At 44.0% G+C, this 17,383-nt stretch overlaps 1 protein-coding gene across 4 annotated transcripts in view; it reads left to right on the top strand.

The window, feature by feature from the left end:
- MYRFL (myelin regulatory factor like) overlaps positions 1-17,383 on the top strand; it is a 129,160-nt gene that overhangs the window by 82,271 nt on the left and 29,506 nt on the right. For all 4 annotated transcript variants that reach the window (XM_087868926.1, XM_087868927.1, XM_087868928.1 and 1 more), the window contains 2 exons: positions 5,649-5,757; positions 6,743-6,852. In XM_087868926.1, the coding sequence (XP_087725052.1) occupies positions 5,649-5,757; positions 6,743-6,852 (219 nt within the window). The remainder of the gene's footprint in view (positions 1-5,648; positions 5,758-6,742; positions 6,853-17,383) is intronic.

Raw genomic sequence — 17,383 nt, 5'->3', positions numbered from 1 at the left:
CAAAACATAGCGGCCAAAAGCGGTGCCCGGTGCGGTGATTGGGGAAAGTGAATCCACGTTGCTGCCCTGCCCTGCTCTGCGCCTCCTCGCTCAGGGCAACGGAGGTGGTTTTGTGGGGATTAAGCACAGAGCGCTCTGCATAGAGAGCCCTGGTGGGGATCCCTGTGCTCATCCGGACACACATCCAAGACTCAGACGACAAGGCAGAGGTGATTGAAACCTGGGACGTGGAAGGACTGGGAAGATGAGGTCAGCCTAAGTGAGCAGCAGCCTCACTTAGCCAGACGTTGTGTTTACTGACGGGACGACAGACAGACGGTAGAAGGAAATGCAGCCCTTACAATGGAAACCCGGAAACTGGGGTGGAACCAATAGGCTGAAAAACAAAGGAGCATGAAAAACGTCAAGGTCAATGCAAAAAAAGTGAGGAAGTTGAAAGTCGAACGCATCAGTCAAATTCTGTTATGAAGAATGAAAACAAGGCTGCAAAAAATTCAAAAATAAAAGCCAGGAAAGAAATCCGTTAAGACGAAATGCTCAGAGATCGTTTTCCCCAGCCGCATCAGCAGTGTAGTAAAGACGAAAGTGTCGAGCCGCTCCTGACGGGAGACTGGTCGTCTAGGCTGTGGCCAGGTGATGGATAACAACATCTCCCTCCCTGACCAAACCGCAGGCCCAGAGCCAAGAATGCCTTTTCTGTGGTGCAATTCTTGAGGTAATCTTAGAGAAGCCTTGGGCATGAAGCCACAAGACAATGACAGCCATTTGCATCAGGGTCAAAACTTTCCAAAACTGCCATGTGTGAGATAAATCAGACACCTGAATTCAGCTTCTAGCTTCTTGCTCAAGCACATGGATGAGCAAGGTGTGGTGTTAAGTGCTGACCAGTGTTTGCTTCCTGGAGGAGGATTCCGAGAAGGCACAGCCCTTGCTTCCAGGGCTTTCCCTAGGGCTAGGGTGTGTATAGGGAACGCGCAGAACAGGTCGCCGATACTTAGCTTGGGAAAGTGTACAACCCCGCATCAGAAACCAGAAGAGCATTTTCTTACAGAAACATTGTTAGAGAAGGTATTTCGATCCCGAAACCAACCCTCAAAATTTTCTTCAGACAAAAATCTGTCTGAAGTGCCACGATAATAATACTGTGGAACCCAATCACTGTGTCCAGCAATGTCTTCAGGGAAGGTGCGTTAAAGGAGGCGGCTTAGTCACCCCGGCTCATGTTCCCTCTCAGTGGCCTGGACAGCCTGAGCGAGCGCACGGCCTTCTCTGCTTTCTGTTGGGGGCAGACATCCCCCCGTGAGGGTCAGAGAAGGAAGAGGAGCAAAGCAGGCCGAGAACTCCCAAGGGGGACTGGGTAGGGCCTGGCCAGTGCAAGGCCAGTCCAAGCTGGCTCCCGCCTGAGCCCATCTTCAACTCTGTGAGCGTCAGGGACTGTCCGGCCATTCGCTCCCTTCATCCTCTCATTCCTGCTGCTTTCACTGGAGGGTTTGGGTGCCGTTACATGTCAGGCACACGGCTAGGCACTGCAGAGGTCCTGAGATGAGCTAGCTGTGGGCCTTACCCTCAAAAATAGAACTTTTTTAAAAATTTAAACTCCAAGTAGGAAATACTCACTGAATCTCCAATGCCTGGTATAACACATCCGGCACATAGTAGCTGTTCATTAAATATTTGCTGAATGACTTGTCCCCCTCCCTCCTCCTCTGGCCCTCCCCGCGTGCTCATGCACTCTCTCAAATACATAAATAAAATCTTAAAAAAAATAAATATTTGTTGAATGAATGAAGGAGCTCAGTGTGAGATGTGTGACTGCCCCTTCCCAGCATGGCCTGCAAGGCCCTCCCCGCTCTGGCCTTAATCTTTACAGTCTAGTAGCGCCCACCTCTGCCCCGGTTGTTGCAGACAACATTCAGGGGACTTAGTCTCTTGGGGCTCGGCTCATGGTGTTCCTTCTGCCTAACTTCCCTGCCTTGGTCTCACCCTTTCCATCCTTTCTCCCTACCTTGCCTCTTTCCCTAACTCCTACCTCAAATTTACTTTTATTAGATTTATTTATCAAATTATTAATTTATTCAACAAATGTTAGTTGAGCATCAACTACACGCAAGGAATTGTACTAGAAACTGGTAATACGGTGGTGAACCGAAAACCACGGCCTTAAATATGTCTCCGCCCTCATGGGGTCTATATCCTATAGGGAAGACAGGTAATAAAGGTGACACAGCTAGTAGCCTGGTGATAACTTTGATTGGCACTATGCAGGAAAACAACAGCTCCCGTTAGCACATAAGGCAGAGGGACCCGTCGTAGGACTGGAAATCACCAAGTGCTTCCCTGGTGAAGGGATGCTTATGCTGGGGGAGGAGAAGGTAAGAGTAGGAAGGAAGAGCTTTTGAGGCAGGGAAAATGCCCTGAGCCAAAGGCTGGAAGTGAAAGGAGCAGAATTTGTTTGAGAACCAAAATAAGCCAAGATCTCGGTGGGGCTTCACCATCTCTGGGAAGGCTTCCTTTATGATCCCCTAGGAATATTTTAGAGATCTCCTTGGAGCTACCATAATTCTCTATTCATAATTCCATTATTACTCTGCATTTCTCACATTGTAATATAATCATATGTGGTGAGTCTGCCTTCCTGTTCAGATGACCAACAATTTTTTGATATTCATTCAATAAGTCTAAATTTCAGGAAACTTGGAATGAGTAATCCCATAGAAACAGTATGATACAAGGTCAAGACAATCAGAAAACCTCTCTATTTTTTAATTTTTAAAATTTTCTTTATTTTTATTTTGCTTATTTATTTCTTATTTGAGCGTAATTGACACACAATGTTACATTTGGTTCAGGCTGCAACATAGTGATTCAATAATTCTATATGTCATGCAATGTCCATCACAAGGATAGTCACCATACGATGTTGTTACTACCACTCCATTGACTATATTCCCTACGCTGCACTTTTATTCCCATGACTTCTTCATTCCATGACTGGAAGCCTGTACCTCCCAACCCCCTACACCCATTTTTCCCATTCCACTCCCTCCTCCCCTCTGACAACCATCAGTCTCTTCTCTGTATTTATAGGTTTGACTCTGCTTTTTGTTTGTTTATTCATTTGTTTTATTTTTTAGATTCCACATATAAGTAAAACCATATTGTATTTATCTTTCTCGGACTTATTTCACGTAGCATGATTTTTTCTAGGTCCATCCATGTCGTCACTAATAGCAAGATCTTAGCATTTTTAATGGCTAAGTAATATTCCATTATATGAATATACTACATCTTCTTTATCCATCTGTCTATGATTGAACATTTGGGTTGCTTCCATATCTTGGCTATTGTAAATAATGCTGCAATAAATGTAGGGTGCCTATATTGTTTTGAATTAGTGTTTTCATTTTCTTTGGGTATTCAGTAGTGAAATTATTGGATCATATGGTATTTCTATTTTTAACTTCTTGAGGAAACTCCATATTGTTTTTCACAATGGCTGTACCAATTTACAGTCCCACCAACAGTGCACAAGGATTCCTTTTCCTCCACATTTTCACCAACACTTGTTATTTCTTGTCTTTTTGATTCTAGCCGTTCAGGGATAAGGCGATATCTCAGTGGTTTTGATTTCCATCTCCCTGTTGATTAGTGACATTGGGCATCTTTTCATGTGTCTGTTGGCTATCCAGATGTCTTTGGGAAAATGTCTATTCAGGTCCTCTGCCCATTTTCAATCAGATTATTTGTTTTTTGGTGTTCCTGTACAACTTCTGTATGTATTTTGGATATTAATCCTTTATCAAATATATCATTTACAAATATCTTCTCCCATTTAGTAGGTTGCCTTTTTGTTTTGTTGATGGTTTCCTTTGCTGTGCAAAAGCTTTTTTATTTTGGTGTAGTCCCAATAGTTTATTTTTGCTTTTGTTTCCCTTGCCTTAGGAGACATATCTAGAAAAATGTTGCTATGGTGAATGTCAGAGAAATTACTACCTATGTTCTCTTCTAGGAGCTTAATGGTTTCAGGTTTGACAATTGGTAGAACACAAACTTATAAAGGCAATCATTTTTTAAAGTGCCAACACTTAGTGTAGTAGATGGTATGTTGAAGGTGATTGGTAAATGTTAGTTGAATAAAACAGCAAATGAATGAATTGAACCAAGCTTTTAATAACAGCAGGTATCAAAATAACAGTGAGCTCTAAATTATACTTTACAAGAAGAACTTAAATTTTTCCCATTTAGCCACTTCAGTGTCAAGCCACCACCTTTCACAATCAGCCAAACTAGTGAAGGACAGGGAGCTTTTAATGATATTGGAGGAGATTTCCCACTCACCCAACAGAGTGGGTCAAAGGAGGAGTTGAGGGCCATGTCAGGGGTTTTCATATAACAAGAAAAACGAAGCACTTTTGGTTACTCTAACACATGGATGAATGTCCAAGCAGTATAATTTTAATTGCCAAGAGACTACTGGTTCTGTAATCTTTATATCCTAAAAGAAAATTATATCCTAAAAGAAAAAGGGCTGCCAGCATTTTCCTTATAGAATAAGGTCATTAAAAAAAATAGGTTCTGCTGGTACCCTGAATTCGTTAAAAAGCAAAACAAAAAAACAAAACAAAACAAAAAAAACCACTTCAGGGGCGCCTGGGTGGCACAGCGGTTAAGCGTCTGCCTTCGGCTCAGGGTGTGATCCTGGCGTTCTGGGATCGAGCCCCACATCAGGCTCCTCCGCTATGAGCCTGCTTCTTCCTTTCCCACTCCCCCTGCTTGTGTTCCCTCTCTCGCTGGCTGTCTCTATCTCTGTCGAATAAATAAAGAAAAAATCTTAAAAAAAAAAACAAAAAACCACCTCAAAAGAGAATCCTTTGAGTCAAACACACTTGGCTTTAGGAAAAAATCACTCTATTGTCTATTGTCATTTTGCTGGGACCCGGTGACATTATTTTGAGGAATTTGCAGTGAAAGTTGGAAATACCTTAAGTAACCTGTCAGAGCAGTGAACTCAGAGGAGCATACCGCCCCTGACCAGAGTGGTTGGGGAGAAGCTATCTGCAGCAGAGAGGAGTCTGGATCTTGAAAGACCTAGCAGGTGGGCAGTACAGGCCTGCAACCTGCCACTTAAGGAGATTTTCTCCAGCAAGGTGTCCAAAAGGAATTCAGTGATATAGGATATATCTATTCCTTAAAGGTTGTTACTTGAACTAAGCCTTTTCAATTTGTAAATACAAGGTTGGCCTATATTTATTTGGTGTTTATACTGTATGTTCATTTGGAAGTGATCCCTTGCACTCCTGAATAGCAGTTGTTTCTCTCCTAAGTAATCAGTCTCCATTCTCAGAAGGAGAGTTTGACTCTCAGAGGAGAGAAAAAAAGGCAAGAGTAGTGAACGAGGGAGCTTTCACCCTGCAATTTAGACATAAAAACTCTGTCTCAATTTGTCAGTAAATGGAAGTTACTGATATGGACCATGATGCTTGAGTTTCTCTGAGAAAAAAAAACATAAATTTCTCTTAAAATAGTTTGGGCAAGAGGAAAGAATAGTCCCATTGTCAACATTCCTAATTTCTCTGGGTCCCTTTGAGCATTGATTTAAATAGGAAATATCTCAGTGGCTGAAACCTGCTCTTCTTTAATTAAACTAGGTTGACACAAATGAACAGCTAAGACGAATAGCCCAAATGAGGATTGTGGAATATGACTACAAACCTGAATTCGCATCTTCAATGGGAATAAACACAGCCCATCAAACAGGTATGCCCACAAATTCCCTTTTTAATTTTGTGTTGTCAACTCATGAAAGTTTAATTCCCTCTTTATCTGGAGGTTATGTGCTATGGCATTGGTTTGCTCTGTGAAATCCACAATCACTAGAATGGGAAAGGTTAGAGAAATTTCTGTGTCATTTTTACTCAACACCCCCATCCCTACTCCTGCACCCCACGGTACTGGTGGAATATTTTGAATATGTTGTTTCTTTTCACTGGTGCCGTCTTGCTCATGGGATGAGGGCTCAGGGGCAGATGGCAGCTCCCACTGTAGGAGGGGCAGCACTGGGCAGACCTGGGAGAGGGGAAGGTGGCAGAGTAGGTGGGTCTAGGTCAGAGAAGGGGCAAAGTGGTGTTTATACTCCAATCCAGGAATCCTAAAGACACAGGGACCGTTTAGGTGGCAAATCCTTCTGCAGGAAAAGAGGAAATCAAGCTAATGCTCTGCTCTTACTTCTTTTTTTTTTTTTTTTTTTTTAAGATTTTATTTATTTATTCGACAGAGATAGAGACAGCCAGCGAGAGAGGGAACACAAGCAGGGGGAGTGGGAGAGGAAGAAGCAGGCTCATAGCAGAAGAACCTGATGTGGGGCTCGATCCCAGATCGCTGGGATCACGCCCTGAGCCGAAGGCAGAGGCTTAACCGCTGTGCCACCCAGGCGCCCCTGCTCTTACTTCTATATACAGGGATTTTAAGGTGTTTACCCACTCCTCCCAACATTTGGCCCAGAGTCTCAAGGAAAAGTGAAGAAGATGACACCTCTACTTTTAATCCTATAGTGGTTATGGGCTCAAAATTCCTTCTTTGCTTCAAATGTATCATAGATCAAAGCAAAAGCTGAAAAGGGATAATAAGCATCTATTTGCAAAGATGTCCTGGGGGGCTGTCAGCGGTCCATTTTGATGTAGGCCTGAGAAGATTTTCTCCAGAAAGCTCTTTTCCTGACTAAACGTGTTGTGTTTGTGTCTAGGGATGATTGCCCAGGAGGTACGAGAGATCCTGCCTGGAGCCGTCAGAGAGGTTGGTGACGTCACCTGTGAAAATGGAGAGACGCTGCAGAACTTCCTTATGGTCGATAAGGTAACTACAGGATCGGTCTGCCTCTGGAACTACAACCCCATGGGGGACCCCTTTTCTGTGGCCTCGCAATGCACTGAAGCATCCAACCAGGAAACAAGAAAGCTTCGCTGAGCTGTGCCGAAATTGGTATCAGCCATGCCACCCCGGGTATAGGTACCAAAAAGAAGCCCCCTAAGGGAAAAAGAAAAAGGAATGTGTAACAGTGACAGTAGAGGTCAGTGGGCCTTCCTGTTGGAGGGAGACCGACCTGGGCAAAGTCCACGTACCAGGCGTGCACCTAAACCAAGGACCTAACGACACGTGAAATAGTGACAACAAACTGTGATAAGATTTGTCTTAAAAAATGGAACTAGAACTCCGGAAAGTGTAATTTCTCACCCAGAATACACTTTAGGTTATCGTGAGAATAGAATGATGAATTTCGTAGAAGGATTGAAGATGGAATGAAGCGTTGGCTTTTCTTTGCCAGCACAGTTTCTCAAGGTTGTATGTTTCACTTCCGCAGCACGATCTTAAAGGGGTCACTCTTACAAAGATATTCATGAGCCTCATCTTTTTCGCCAAGGGCCTGTCTTAATTCTTTGATATTCAAATCATTCTGTTTTGAAGGAATGTCCCCATCCTTGCGTCCTTGTAGCTGAGCTCCCCTGCGGTGGTACAGGGGTCTCAGTCGGCCATTCCCTTGCTTGCTTGGTGTGAGTGACTCCGAGACCGTGTTTATTAATTCTGTGAATCCTGGTCTGTGGCAAGGTCCGCAGACTCGCTCCGCAGCGGACCCGCTGTACATCGCTCTGCTGTATTCGATACTTGTGGGAAAACTGACTGACGCGGGGCTATTACAGTCGTGGGGAGAGATGTCTGAGTGCAGACTAATTTGTAATTTGTCCGTTCACGGGGGCAGTGCTTCTCCACCTTCAAAGCATACACGCATCAGTGGCGGAACTGCCTAAAACACAGACTGGCATTCAGCAGGAACGGGGTGGCACCCAAGAGCTGGCTCGTTTAACCAGCCTCCAGGTCGTGCCGATTTTGCCGGTCTTGCTGGTCAGCAAGCCACACTCGGAGCAGCGAGGTGGAGGGTCCCTTTCTATGTGGGGCCCTTCCTCAGTCTTCTTCCTCTGGGTTCTCGGCAACAAATACTGCTTGGGCTGACGGGGTGTGGATGGGCTGCTCTGTCCTGTGCTCGGGGGTGGGGCGGCAGAAGCCAGGGACTTCCTCCTGCTTCCCCCACCCGCCTTGGGTCTCCCAACTGGGCTGTCGCTTCCCTTGAGAGGTGTATCATGAGAAATCTATTTTTAGTAATAAAATAATGACGTTTTCAATTATTTACTTAAAATATAAGATAAAAGATACCCTGCGGTATTCATGTAGTAAGGTCACCCTCACTCTCGCCTTTTCAGAAGCTTCTGGGTGAGACAAAAACATGTAGGCGCAGCTGTCTGACTCGGGCACAGCCCTGGGAGTGTGCCCTTAGGCCGTCAAGGTGGGGCCCTTGGGGTTACTCATTTGGTAGCAGCCATGTCACTTCTGGCAGTGGCCCTCCCCTAGAACCCCCAGGAAAGACATGTCGGCGTTTTCTGTGTGGGTTAACAGCTGCCCAGGGCCTTACGATTATCGCTCTCTAGGAAAACAGTAAGCTCTCCCCCGGCCCAGTATCTTCCCATTCCCAGCAAAGTTGAATGAGGAGAGTCAGGACTATTAGCAGCAGCGGCTCTGAGGGCGACCCACCCCCTTTGCCCCCCGGGGAGGCTACAACCCAAATTCATTCCGAAGAAGGCAAGCCCAGAGCCCTGGGAAAATAAGGGGTGGTATTCCTCGTGGAGGCACCGGGTCCGTTTGTCCTCCGAGGAGCAGTCCACACCAAGGCAGCATTCAGTTTGTAAGTAATTACAACTGGCAGGAGTCACTTGAAGAGACAAGCTGTGATTCCCTTAGTAACAGGATCTTGTAGTGATTCAGTCTGTGGAGCCATCACCAAGGCCACACTCACGCACAGAATCTGTAACCCTACGAGCAGGTGAACGTCTCCATGCTCTGAGGCCTGGCTTTCCACTTCAGCACTTCCGAGGAGAGACTTCAATTGCTGGTGTAATCCCCAACACTGTGGAATATCCCTCCACTGCGTTATAATACTTCACAGAATAGCTCTTTTAGTCTTTTTTTCTTTTTTCTTTCTTTCTTTCTTTCTTTCTTTCTTTCTTTCTTTCTTTCTTTCTTTCTTTCTTTCTTTCTTTTTTCTTTCTTCCTTCCTTCCTTCCTTCCTTCCTTCCTTTCTTTCTTTCTTTCTTTCTTTCTTTCTTTCTTTCTTTCTTCTCTCTCTCTCTTCTTTCTTTCTTTCTTTCTTTCTTTCTTTCTTTCTTTCTTTCTTTCTTTCTTTCTTTCTTTCTTTCTTTCAGATTTTATTTAGTTGTCAGAGAGAGAGCACAAACAGGGGGAGTGGCAGGCAGAGGGAGAAGCAGGCTCCCTGCTGAGCAAGGATCCTGATGTGGAACTCAATCCCAGGACCCTGAGATCATGACCTGAGCTGAAGACATTTAACTGATTGAGCCACCCAGGCGTCCTGCTTCTTTATTCTTTCTTATTAAGAACACAGATAATGTGGGGCGCCTGGGTGGCACAGCGGTTAGGCGTCTGCCTTCGGCTCAGGGCGTGATCCCGGCGTTATGGGATCGAGCCCCACATCAGGCTCCTCCGCTATGAACCTGCTTCTTCCTCTCCCACTCCCCCTGCTTGTGTTCCCTCTTTCACTGGCCGTCTCTATCTCTATCGAATAAATAAATAAAATCTTAAAAAAAAAACCCACAGATAATGTGACTCCTGTTGTCCCACACTCTCTGTTAATTGTACAATAAGCAAGATATACAGAGACCCTCTTGCTTTCCTGGCCTCCTACCCATTTGTGTGGGCACCATGTTGGCCTTGATTGCCACATTCAGGACTGCTTGTTATTTATTTTTTTTAAGATTTTATTTTTTTAATTTGGGGGGGGGGTTGCTGCAGAGGGAGAGGGAGAAGCAGGCTCCCCACTAAGCAGGGAGCCCAATGTGGGGCTCAATCCCAGGACCCTGGGATCAGGGCCTGAGCCATGCACGCGCCCCAGGACTGCTCGTTTTAAGGAATGTCTCTAGGACCTCCTGGCCACACGTGTTATAGCAGTGGGTGGAGATCAGTTTTAGTTACAGTGTCCCCCTCTGCACTCCATTTCTCTTCTACCCAATGTCCTTTTGTATAAAGAAATTTTTATTGAAGCTAAAGTGCAAACTAGAAATGCACATGAAAATGTTGAAATGTTGCCCTTCATGACTGCTGTATCTTTTCCAAATGTACTTTGCAACTTTATGCACAACTAAGAAGCAGAATGGCTGGATCTTTACAGACGGTCTATGTGACCAACCATAGCTGGAGACAGGGAGGCTGGCCGAAGAAGGTATAAATCATTTTTCTTTCAGAAGAGATGACTATGTAAGATAAACTTCTCCTCTCTGGGGTAATTTGCTTCTTCTCATAAATTCCTCATGATCTGCGTGCCCCGGTGAACGCTCAGTGATGGGAGGTGGTATGAGCAGGCTCCAGGATGGTCCTGAGAGCCAGGGGGTCACGGGAGGGGGACGCCATAGTCTAACCCTGCGTGAGACCCTAGGGCTTTGCCCTGCGGCTTCTTCATCTGTCTCTTCACTTGGCAACTCTATTTATTTCTGTGATTATTTGGGAGTAGGTTTTTATATTTCTCGAGCTTATTATTAGATGTACTTGGTGTAAGAAAAATGTGCCCAACAAATGTCAGAGTGGCCTTGAACGTATTTACAGCTAAGTCTGTATGAAGATGAGGTTCCGTTGTGAGTGACTGGCCTTGTATAATCCGTGTGTGTGTTTTACGAAATGCATGTTATAAAGCTCCCCTACTATACCTTAGTATGTCGTTCCTTTTCGCTCGTTGATTCTCATTGATATTCCTTTTCCTTCGACTGGAAGGAATTGTGTGTTCAAGTCATGCGAAGATAAGTAAGACGGGGTTCCTGTCTTCAGGCAGCTGACAGTCTAAGCCGGGTGATGAGACAGGACATGAGAACAGAGCTCTGAGTGACAGCGTGACAGGTGCCGTGGGATGCACAGTGCTCCTGTCTGTGGACACCAGGCAGGGCTTGCAGATGGAAAGGAAAGGGGGGACTGAGAGACAAGTGAAAGAAGACAGTGGCAGACCTTGGGGACGGAAGGTGTGGCTGCGGGAGAGGAGCATTGCAGGGGACTTTCCATTTTTCCTTTTTCTCGTGCACAATATCCGATTTGACACCCAGTGCTGCTGTTCTAATGTCGGCCCCCTCTCTTGTCTATTCTCTTCCCTCTTTATTCTTTTTATGCTTCCCAGTTTTCTCCCTAAAACAAAAACAAAACTAAACATCTCTGATCGTACAATCTCCCTTACCCCCTTTGGCTCTTCATTGGCTTATTATCACCCCTCCACCATCTGGATGGAATCTCTTCTCTTTCTAACTTGTTTCCTAATACACCAAGCCCGCCAGGCCCCAGATGCCTTCAGAACAGGACGTCTGTGCTCACGCCGGCACCTTTGGTTTGCTAGCCCCTCTGCCACCAGCTCTGTTCTGTTCTCACGCTCGCCGGGTTTGTTTCTGCCTCAGAGCTGTTGTGTTGAGTGTTCTCTGCCCTGAAGACTCTCCCTTTAGATGATCTTGCCATTTGAATTTCAGTGCCAAGACCCTCCCGATCACCTCATCTAGAACAGTCTCCGCATCACTTGGCTTCACTTTTTTGTAAGATGCAGGGCTACGGAGAGCGTGCGTAGTGCCCTTGCTGTAATTAGAGAGACGGGTCTCCTCTCTCTGCTGCAGACCCCACCCGCCCCCTCAGCCGGACCTCTGCACAGGGCACACACTGCAGACTGCTTCACGGCGATCTGGAGAGTTCTGTCCCAAGCTGGAATGATCTTATTTGCCTATTTATTCTTTACCAGCCTCCCCGGCTCATTGTGTGACCCCAAAATCTTCTATATTTTTCAAAGCTATATCTCCAATACTTTATTTGTGGCTTCAACCCCAGGACTTAGAGCACTATAAGAATTCAACAAATATTGGCTAAATGAATTAATAAATTCTGTGATGTCTTGATCGCTCCTGTCTCTATGTTGGCTCAGGCACCTGAATATACATCTTCTAGGGCATTTGTCACACTGTGTTGTCATTCCCTTTCTATTCCATATCTCTTCCGCTAGACTGTGAGCTTCTCAAGGTCAGAGAATGTGCCTTGTCCATCCTGTGTTGTTTAGCACCGTATCTGTACATTGTGGGTTCTCAGTAAGGATGTGTTTAAGTTAATGGCTGAGTTTCTGAATCTCACTGAAAGGTAGAGAAGTGATTCCATTAAAATAAGGAAGTCTGACAGAAAAGTGGTTTTCTGCTGGGAAAACGAGTTCAATTTTGAGTTTGAGATGTCAGCTGAATATTCAGATGAAAATGTCCAGAGGTGACCGGGTGTGTGGAAGCTGGGAGAGCAGCTGGGGCCCGAGGGGAAGCTGCAGCATGGTGAAGGTATTCATTCATTAGGGAAAGGTTATGGATGCAGGTCACAGATCAGAAACCTGTGGCCAAGTCTGGCCTGAAGACTTTTTTTTTTTCCTCATGGTGTTTTAAAATTTTCAAATTTGTTGCCTATTTTTAAAAATGAGGAGGAGGTCCTCACACAAATTCTGGACTTCTGGTTCCCTCAAACCATTGGATCTGGCGACATGAGGCTGAGGAGTGGCTCCCTTTTAGAAGGACTTCATGGGCCCTCCCATCACTGCTTCCTGTTACCCGCCTGGCCTGGAGGCTTTCAGTTCTTACGGAATGAGAAGCAAGTAGATGAAAAGCTCAGATTCCTGTCAGTTAGGACCAGGAGAGGGAAGGAAAAGGCCTGGGAAGGCCAAGAAGGTTGGGCTAAAGCAGAGTATGGAGTAAGCACAGTGTCAAAAAGTTAAGTGAGCAGAGAGGATGGATATGGACATGAGGAGGAAAGAGATGAGATGAGGAGAAAATGAATGTTAACAAAATGTTGTTGATTTTAATAATTGAGGAATCACCCATAGTGCATGGCAAAGTGGTTAAGCGCATGAATTTCGACATCAGATAAGACTTTTGTCCAAAGCTTGGCTCAGCAAGTTTTGGGGATAATGAGGTCACTTTCACAGCTATCCAGAACAAATTATTTTATTCTTTACAGTTCTCAGTAAAAATGACTTCAGTATGGCAAGTTGAAATTCTACCTTGGTCACTTTTTCCCCCACTGAAACAATTGCTTTTATAAATGATTTTGGTTAATAAAAATTTTCTTAAGACCACCACTTTTAGGTCTATAATATAGTATAACCTAATAAATGGTTAATTGTTAGGAAATTTTTTTCCAGATGTCAGTCAGAGATGCTACCACCTCAGGTGTCTTTGAAATGATTTATGTTTTTTTAATAGAATGACATATACTATTTTTTTATTCAGAACAACTGAGTGGTAAAAAAAATTCTATCAGTTTGAGCTCATATGGTTAGCCCAGAATCTAAATGGAAGCAATTATTTATTTATTGGTTTGTTCGTTTGTTTTTACATTTTTAAATTTAGGTATAGCTGACACACAATGTTACGTTAGTTTCAGGGGTACGACGTAGGGATTCAACACGTTTGTGGGTCATGCTACACTCAGCACAGGTGTAGTTGCCCTCTGTCACCACACAACACTATTACAACGCCACTGACTGTATCTCCTTTATTTCCATGCCTTCTCCATTCCGTAACTGGGAGCCTGTGCCTCCCACTCCCCTGCACCCCAAATGGGGCTTTTAAATGTCCAGTTGATTTAAAAATCCAGTCTTTTCTCGCCAAGGGAGGTTTCAGAACTCATTTACTGCTTGTGGCGGTAAGTGTCCTGTAGGGGGAAAGCGTTCTCTGTTGCGCTCACAAGATTGATTTGACTCCAAGCTGAATGATTCCTTTAGAGCTAGTATTTTATTAAAACCAACGCTGGCTGTTTTAACAACTGATCACCTGTTCGTAGGCCATCTTCTTCCTTCTTACGAGCTCCTCACACCAGAAGCAGGGAGAAGATCCTCTTGTTTCTGGTAAACGTTTCAAAGAGAAATAGGAAATCTATTGTTTTCTTGGAAAACTTCTTTTTGTAATTATGTCTTCTTTAAAAAAGTTACTGCTCATTTTTTTTTCATGTGTTAAAAGTTCAGAACTAACAGAAGTAAAACCAATGGATCACCAGGGTGGTAATTAGTAAGACTTTACTGTGCACACACAGAAAAGACAGTTTGCAAACTGAAACCAAAACATGGAATAAGGCAGTTGAGGAAGCAGCTTGTAGACAGAGAAAGTAGTGCCTGTTTATTCTTCACTGTGGTTGGTTATCATATTAGAATTTCTTAAGTGATTGGAAATGGGTCAGTGGTTACTTCATATCAACCTCGGGAAGCAGTTCAGGTTTTGCTTATGATTTCCATACGCACAAGCAAGAGATGATACAGGTCAAGTTAGTTGTGTAAAATAAGTCAGATTAAGCTTTGTTTATATGACTACACTAGTTTTGTCTGCTCAGGGAATTTTCAAGGCTGGTCTCCATTTGTTTTTTATTTTAACACATGCATTTAAACAAGACGGTTGGATGGATGGCTGGAGCTAATTGTGGAATTTAAGTGGTAGGTTTATGGGCATTTACTGTACAGTTTTGAAAACTTTTCCATACGCTTGGAAATTTTTGTAATAAAATGTTGGGAAAAGGAGACATCGTTCCAGACACCTAAAACTGCAATTTAAATATTGTGGCCCCAGGTGGTGGCAATACTTTGAAAATCAGGCCTGTTTATTCAAGCCCCTGATTTAATACCTGGAATTTTATGCTTTATTTACCAAAGTGTAACTCAGCAGTCTGCTTTTCTGGCTTAGGGATTCTATTATTTTAAATCCATATCAAGGCCTGGATGAAGATCTAAAGCCGAGTTTATTCAAAGCCCAAATAATTGCCAAGCACATCCATTGGCTAAAGACAGTTTTTCTCCCATTGGCAGTCATTCTCGTGATGCTCAATTGCAGGCTATAGTATTCCCATGATTTTATTATAGGGAAAAGTTTGTTTTTTTTTTTTTAAGATTTTATTTATTTATTTGAAAGAGAGAGAACATGAGCAGGGGGAGTGGGAGGGACAGAAGGAGAGGGAGAAGGGAGAAGCAGACCCCCCACTGAGCAGGAAGCCAGACACGGGGCTCAATCCCAGGAACCCCAGGACCATGACCTGAGCCCAAGGCAGATGCTTAACTGACTGAGCCGCCCAGGTGCCCCTCCCATGATTTTATTATAAAACATTAGTCCATGCAACATCAGATGCCACGAGGAGAAATTTTCATGTCTGTGACTCTAACTGGGGAAGAAATAACAGCCTGTTTCAACTTCTCCAAGCTTTCTTTGCGATCAGGCTGAGTTCCCTTACTAAGTATTGTTGGAGGACAGGGTGAGGGGGCCCAGAGCTTGCACACTGCATTCTTCAAGGCTTATCTAGGGAGCGAGGGTGCACTGAAGGAACTTTTACCCATTTCCCGAGCCAAACCCTCCCGAAGTGGAAAGGACCTGATCAGAGTGGAAACCAGTTTGCTGGCTAGAGTCAAACCAGCTTCCCATCCCCGGCTGCACTGAGGATGTGAAACACTGTTATCTCTTTGTTTAATTCACCCAAATTTCCATGGATATTTCCTAATACGGAAGTGGAATTTGGACCTCAGTCTTTCTGCTTTTCTGAGAGCAGCCTCAAATAAAAGAATAAGCTAGAAGTTTGGCCACTCTCTTCATTTCGCTAGAGAACTGTGCTATGGCCTCCCAATGCTGCATGACATGAACAGTCCTTGTAAGAGCATTCACTCGTGTAATACATACTGAGTTCCTGCTCTGTACTGCGAACTGACTGTGGACACGATGTGTCGCTGGGTGTTTATCATATGGGTAAATATGACACCAAGCGGAAGGGAAGTGGGAGGTGGGGGAGACGAGTGGTTCAGGTAGAGGGAGCAGCCTATTCTCTGCTAGCTCCAGAAACTAGAGAAAGCTTGAGATGTTCGACAAAGGGCAAATGGTTCAACGTGACTAGAGCACAGAGTCTATGGTGAAGGAGAAGGCTTAGGTAAGGGACCTGCTCTAAGCTCAGTAATGGCCCTGATTTCATAATGCTTCCTGTTCATGTGTCATATACTTGCCAAACTGCTCCACGTGTCCTTCAGAAAATATGTCATGCTGTCCATTTGTACCTTCACCCCAAAGCAAGTCATAAATGGGTACAAGATTCTTGTGTGATTTGAAGTAGTTCCTATTTCCCCCCCAGAGTCTCATGAGCAGTTTTTGGTGGCAAGGGGGTTTAATCATTTTTGCATCACAATTGTAAAGGTACATTTCAGCCAAGATAGTGGGTCCCCTTTAACATTGTTAATGATAACTGGACAGAGATGAATAATTAAATTAAGTTCAATTATAAAATAGTTATAAACCAACACTGGGTATTAGATGGGGAAAGCTTTTCAAAATGCCCCAGACTTATGCCCATCTGAGTCCTAATGAATACAAACCTTTACATGGGACCCGGATGTGTGTATTTAAACAAAGTTCCCAGGCATCTGGTTGTATGTTCATGGTTCAAGTGAAGTCACAGACCTTATCACTTGCATAGAAAAGAACACTTTCAGAAAATTCTGGATTATTATTTTTTGAACATATTTATACTGGCGTCAGTATGGTGTGAGAGGACGGAAGTCAGAAGAATTTTAGTCAGAGTCAATCCCTATAACATAATGTCCTAGAAATTTATTTTTTGGTAATTTTCCATTGGATCCATAAAGTCAGGGCCATAATTATAACCAGGAAGGTAGTAGTAAATTTCCTCTCTACCTTTATGTCCTCTTAAATAGGAAAACACATGAATTATCTTCTCGCCTACTGGATCTACCTGGAAGATGTATGGTGCCAGCAAATTTGAGCTGGAGAAATCAGAGCTGGCTTGTCATCATTATTTACAAGTAACTGGACAATCGCAGCCAGTTGCTCATATCTCATGAGGCAGCATTGAAAGTCCTGTTGGGTAGATATTGCAGAATGCTTGCTTCAGAGGGGACTTAAGTATCTTCCTCCATGGTCTGCTCTCGTTTGGGCTAAATCACAAATTCATGCTTTCAGGCAAACATCAAAAAAAGAAGAAGCTGGTTGCCAAGAAAAATAAAAAAGAATATTAGGTATAGTAGTGCCAGTGAGGATGGAGAAAAGTGGGTGGATTCAGGAGATTTGGGAAACTGAGCTGATAGCACAGCATGGTGGATTGCCCCTGGGGGAGCAGATGGGGAGGAGTCAGAGATGATGGCTGGGAATCTGTTTGGGACCACTGCTTGGACATAATGACCAGTTATAATTAGAGTGTAAGGCTTTGTACAGCATAAACATAGTGAATGGTCATATGACATTTACTGTGATTTAGAGCCATAGAATGTTATTCTTGTCTTCATTATTTCTGCCTT

The sequence above is a fragment of the Ursus americanus genome, chromosome 17, assembly GCF_024610735.1.
Source record: "Ursus americanus isolate L20-20 chromosome 17, mUrsAme1.1.p, whole genome shotgun sequence".
In the NCBI taxonomy this organism is placed as follows: Eukaryota; Metazoa; Chordata; class Mammalia; order Carnivora; family Ursidae; genus Ursus; species Ursus americanus.
The sequence above is the reverse complement of the archived record's forward strand: the minus strand, read 5'-3'. Positions and strand labels throughout refer to the sequence as shown.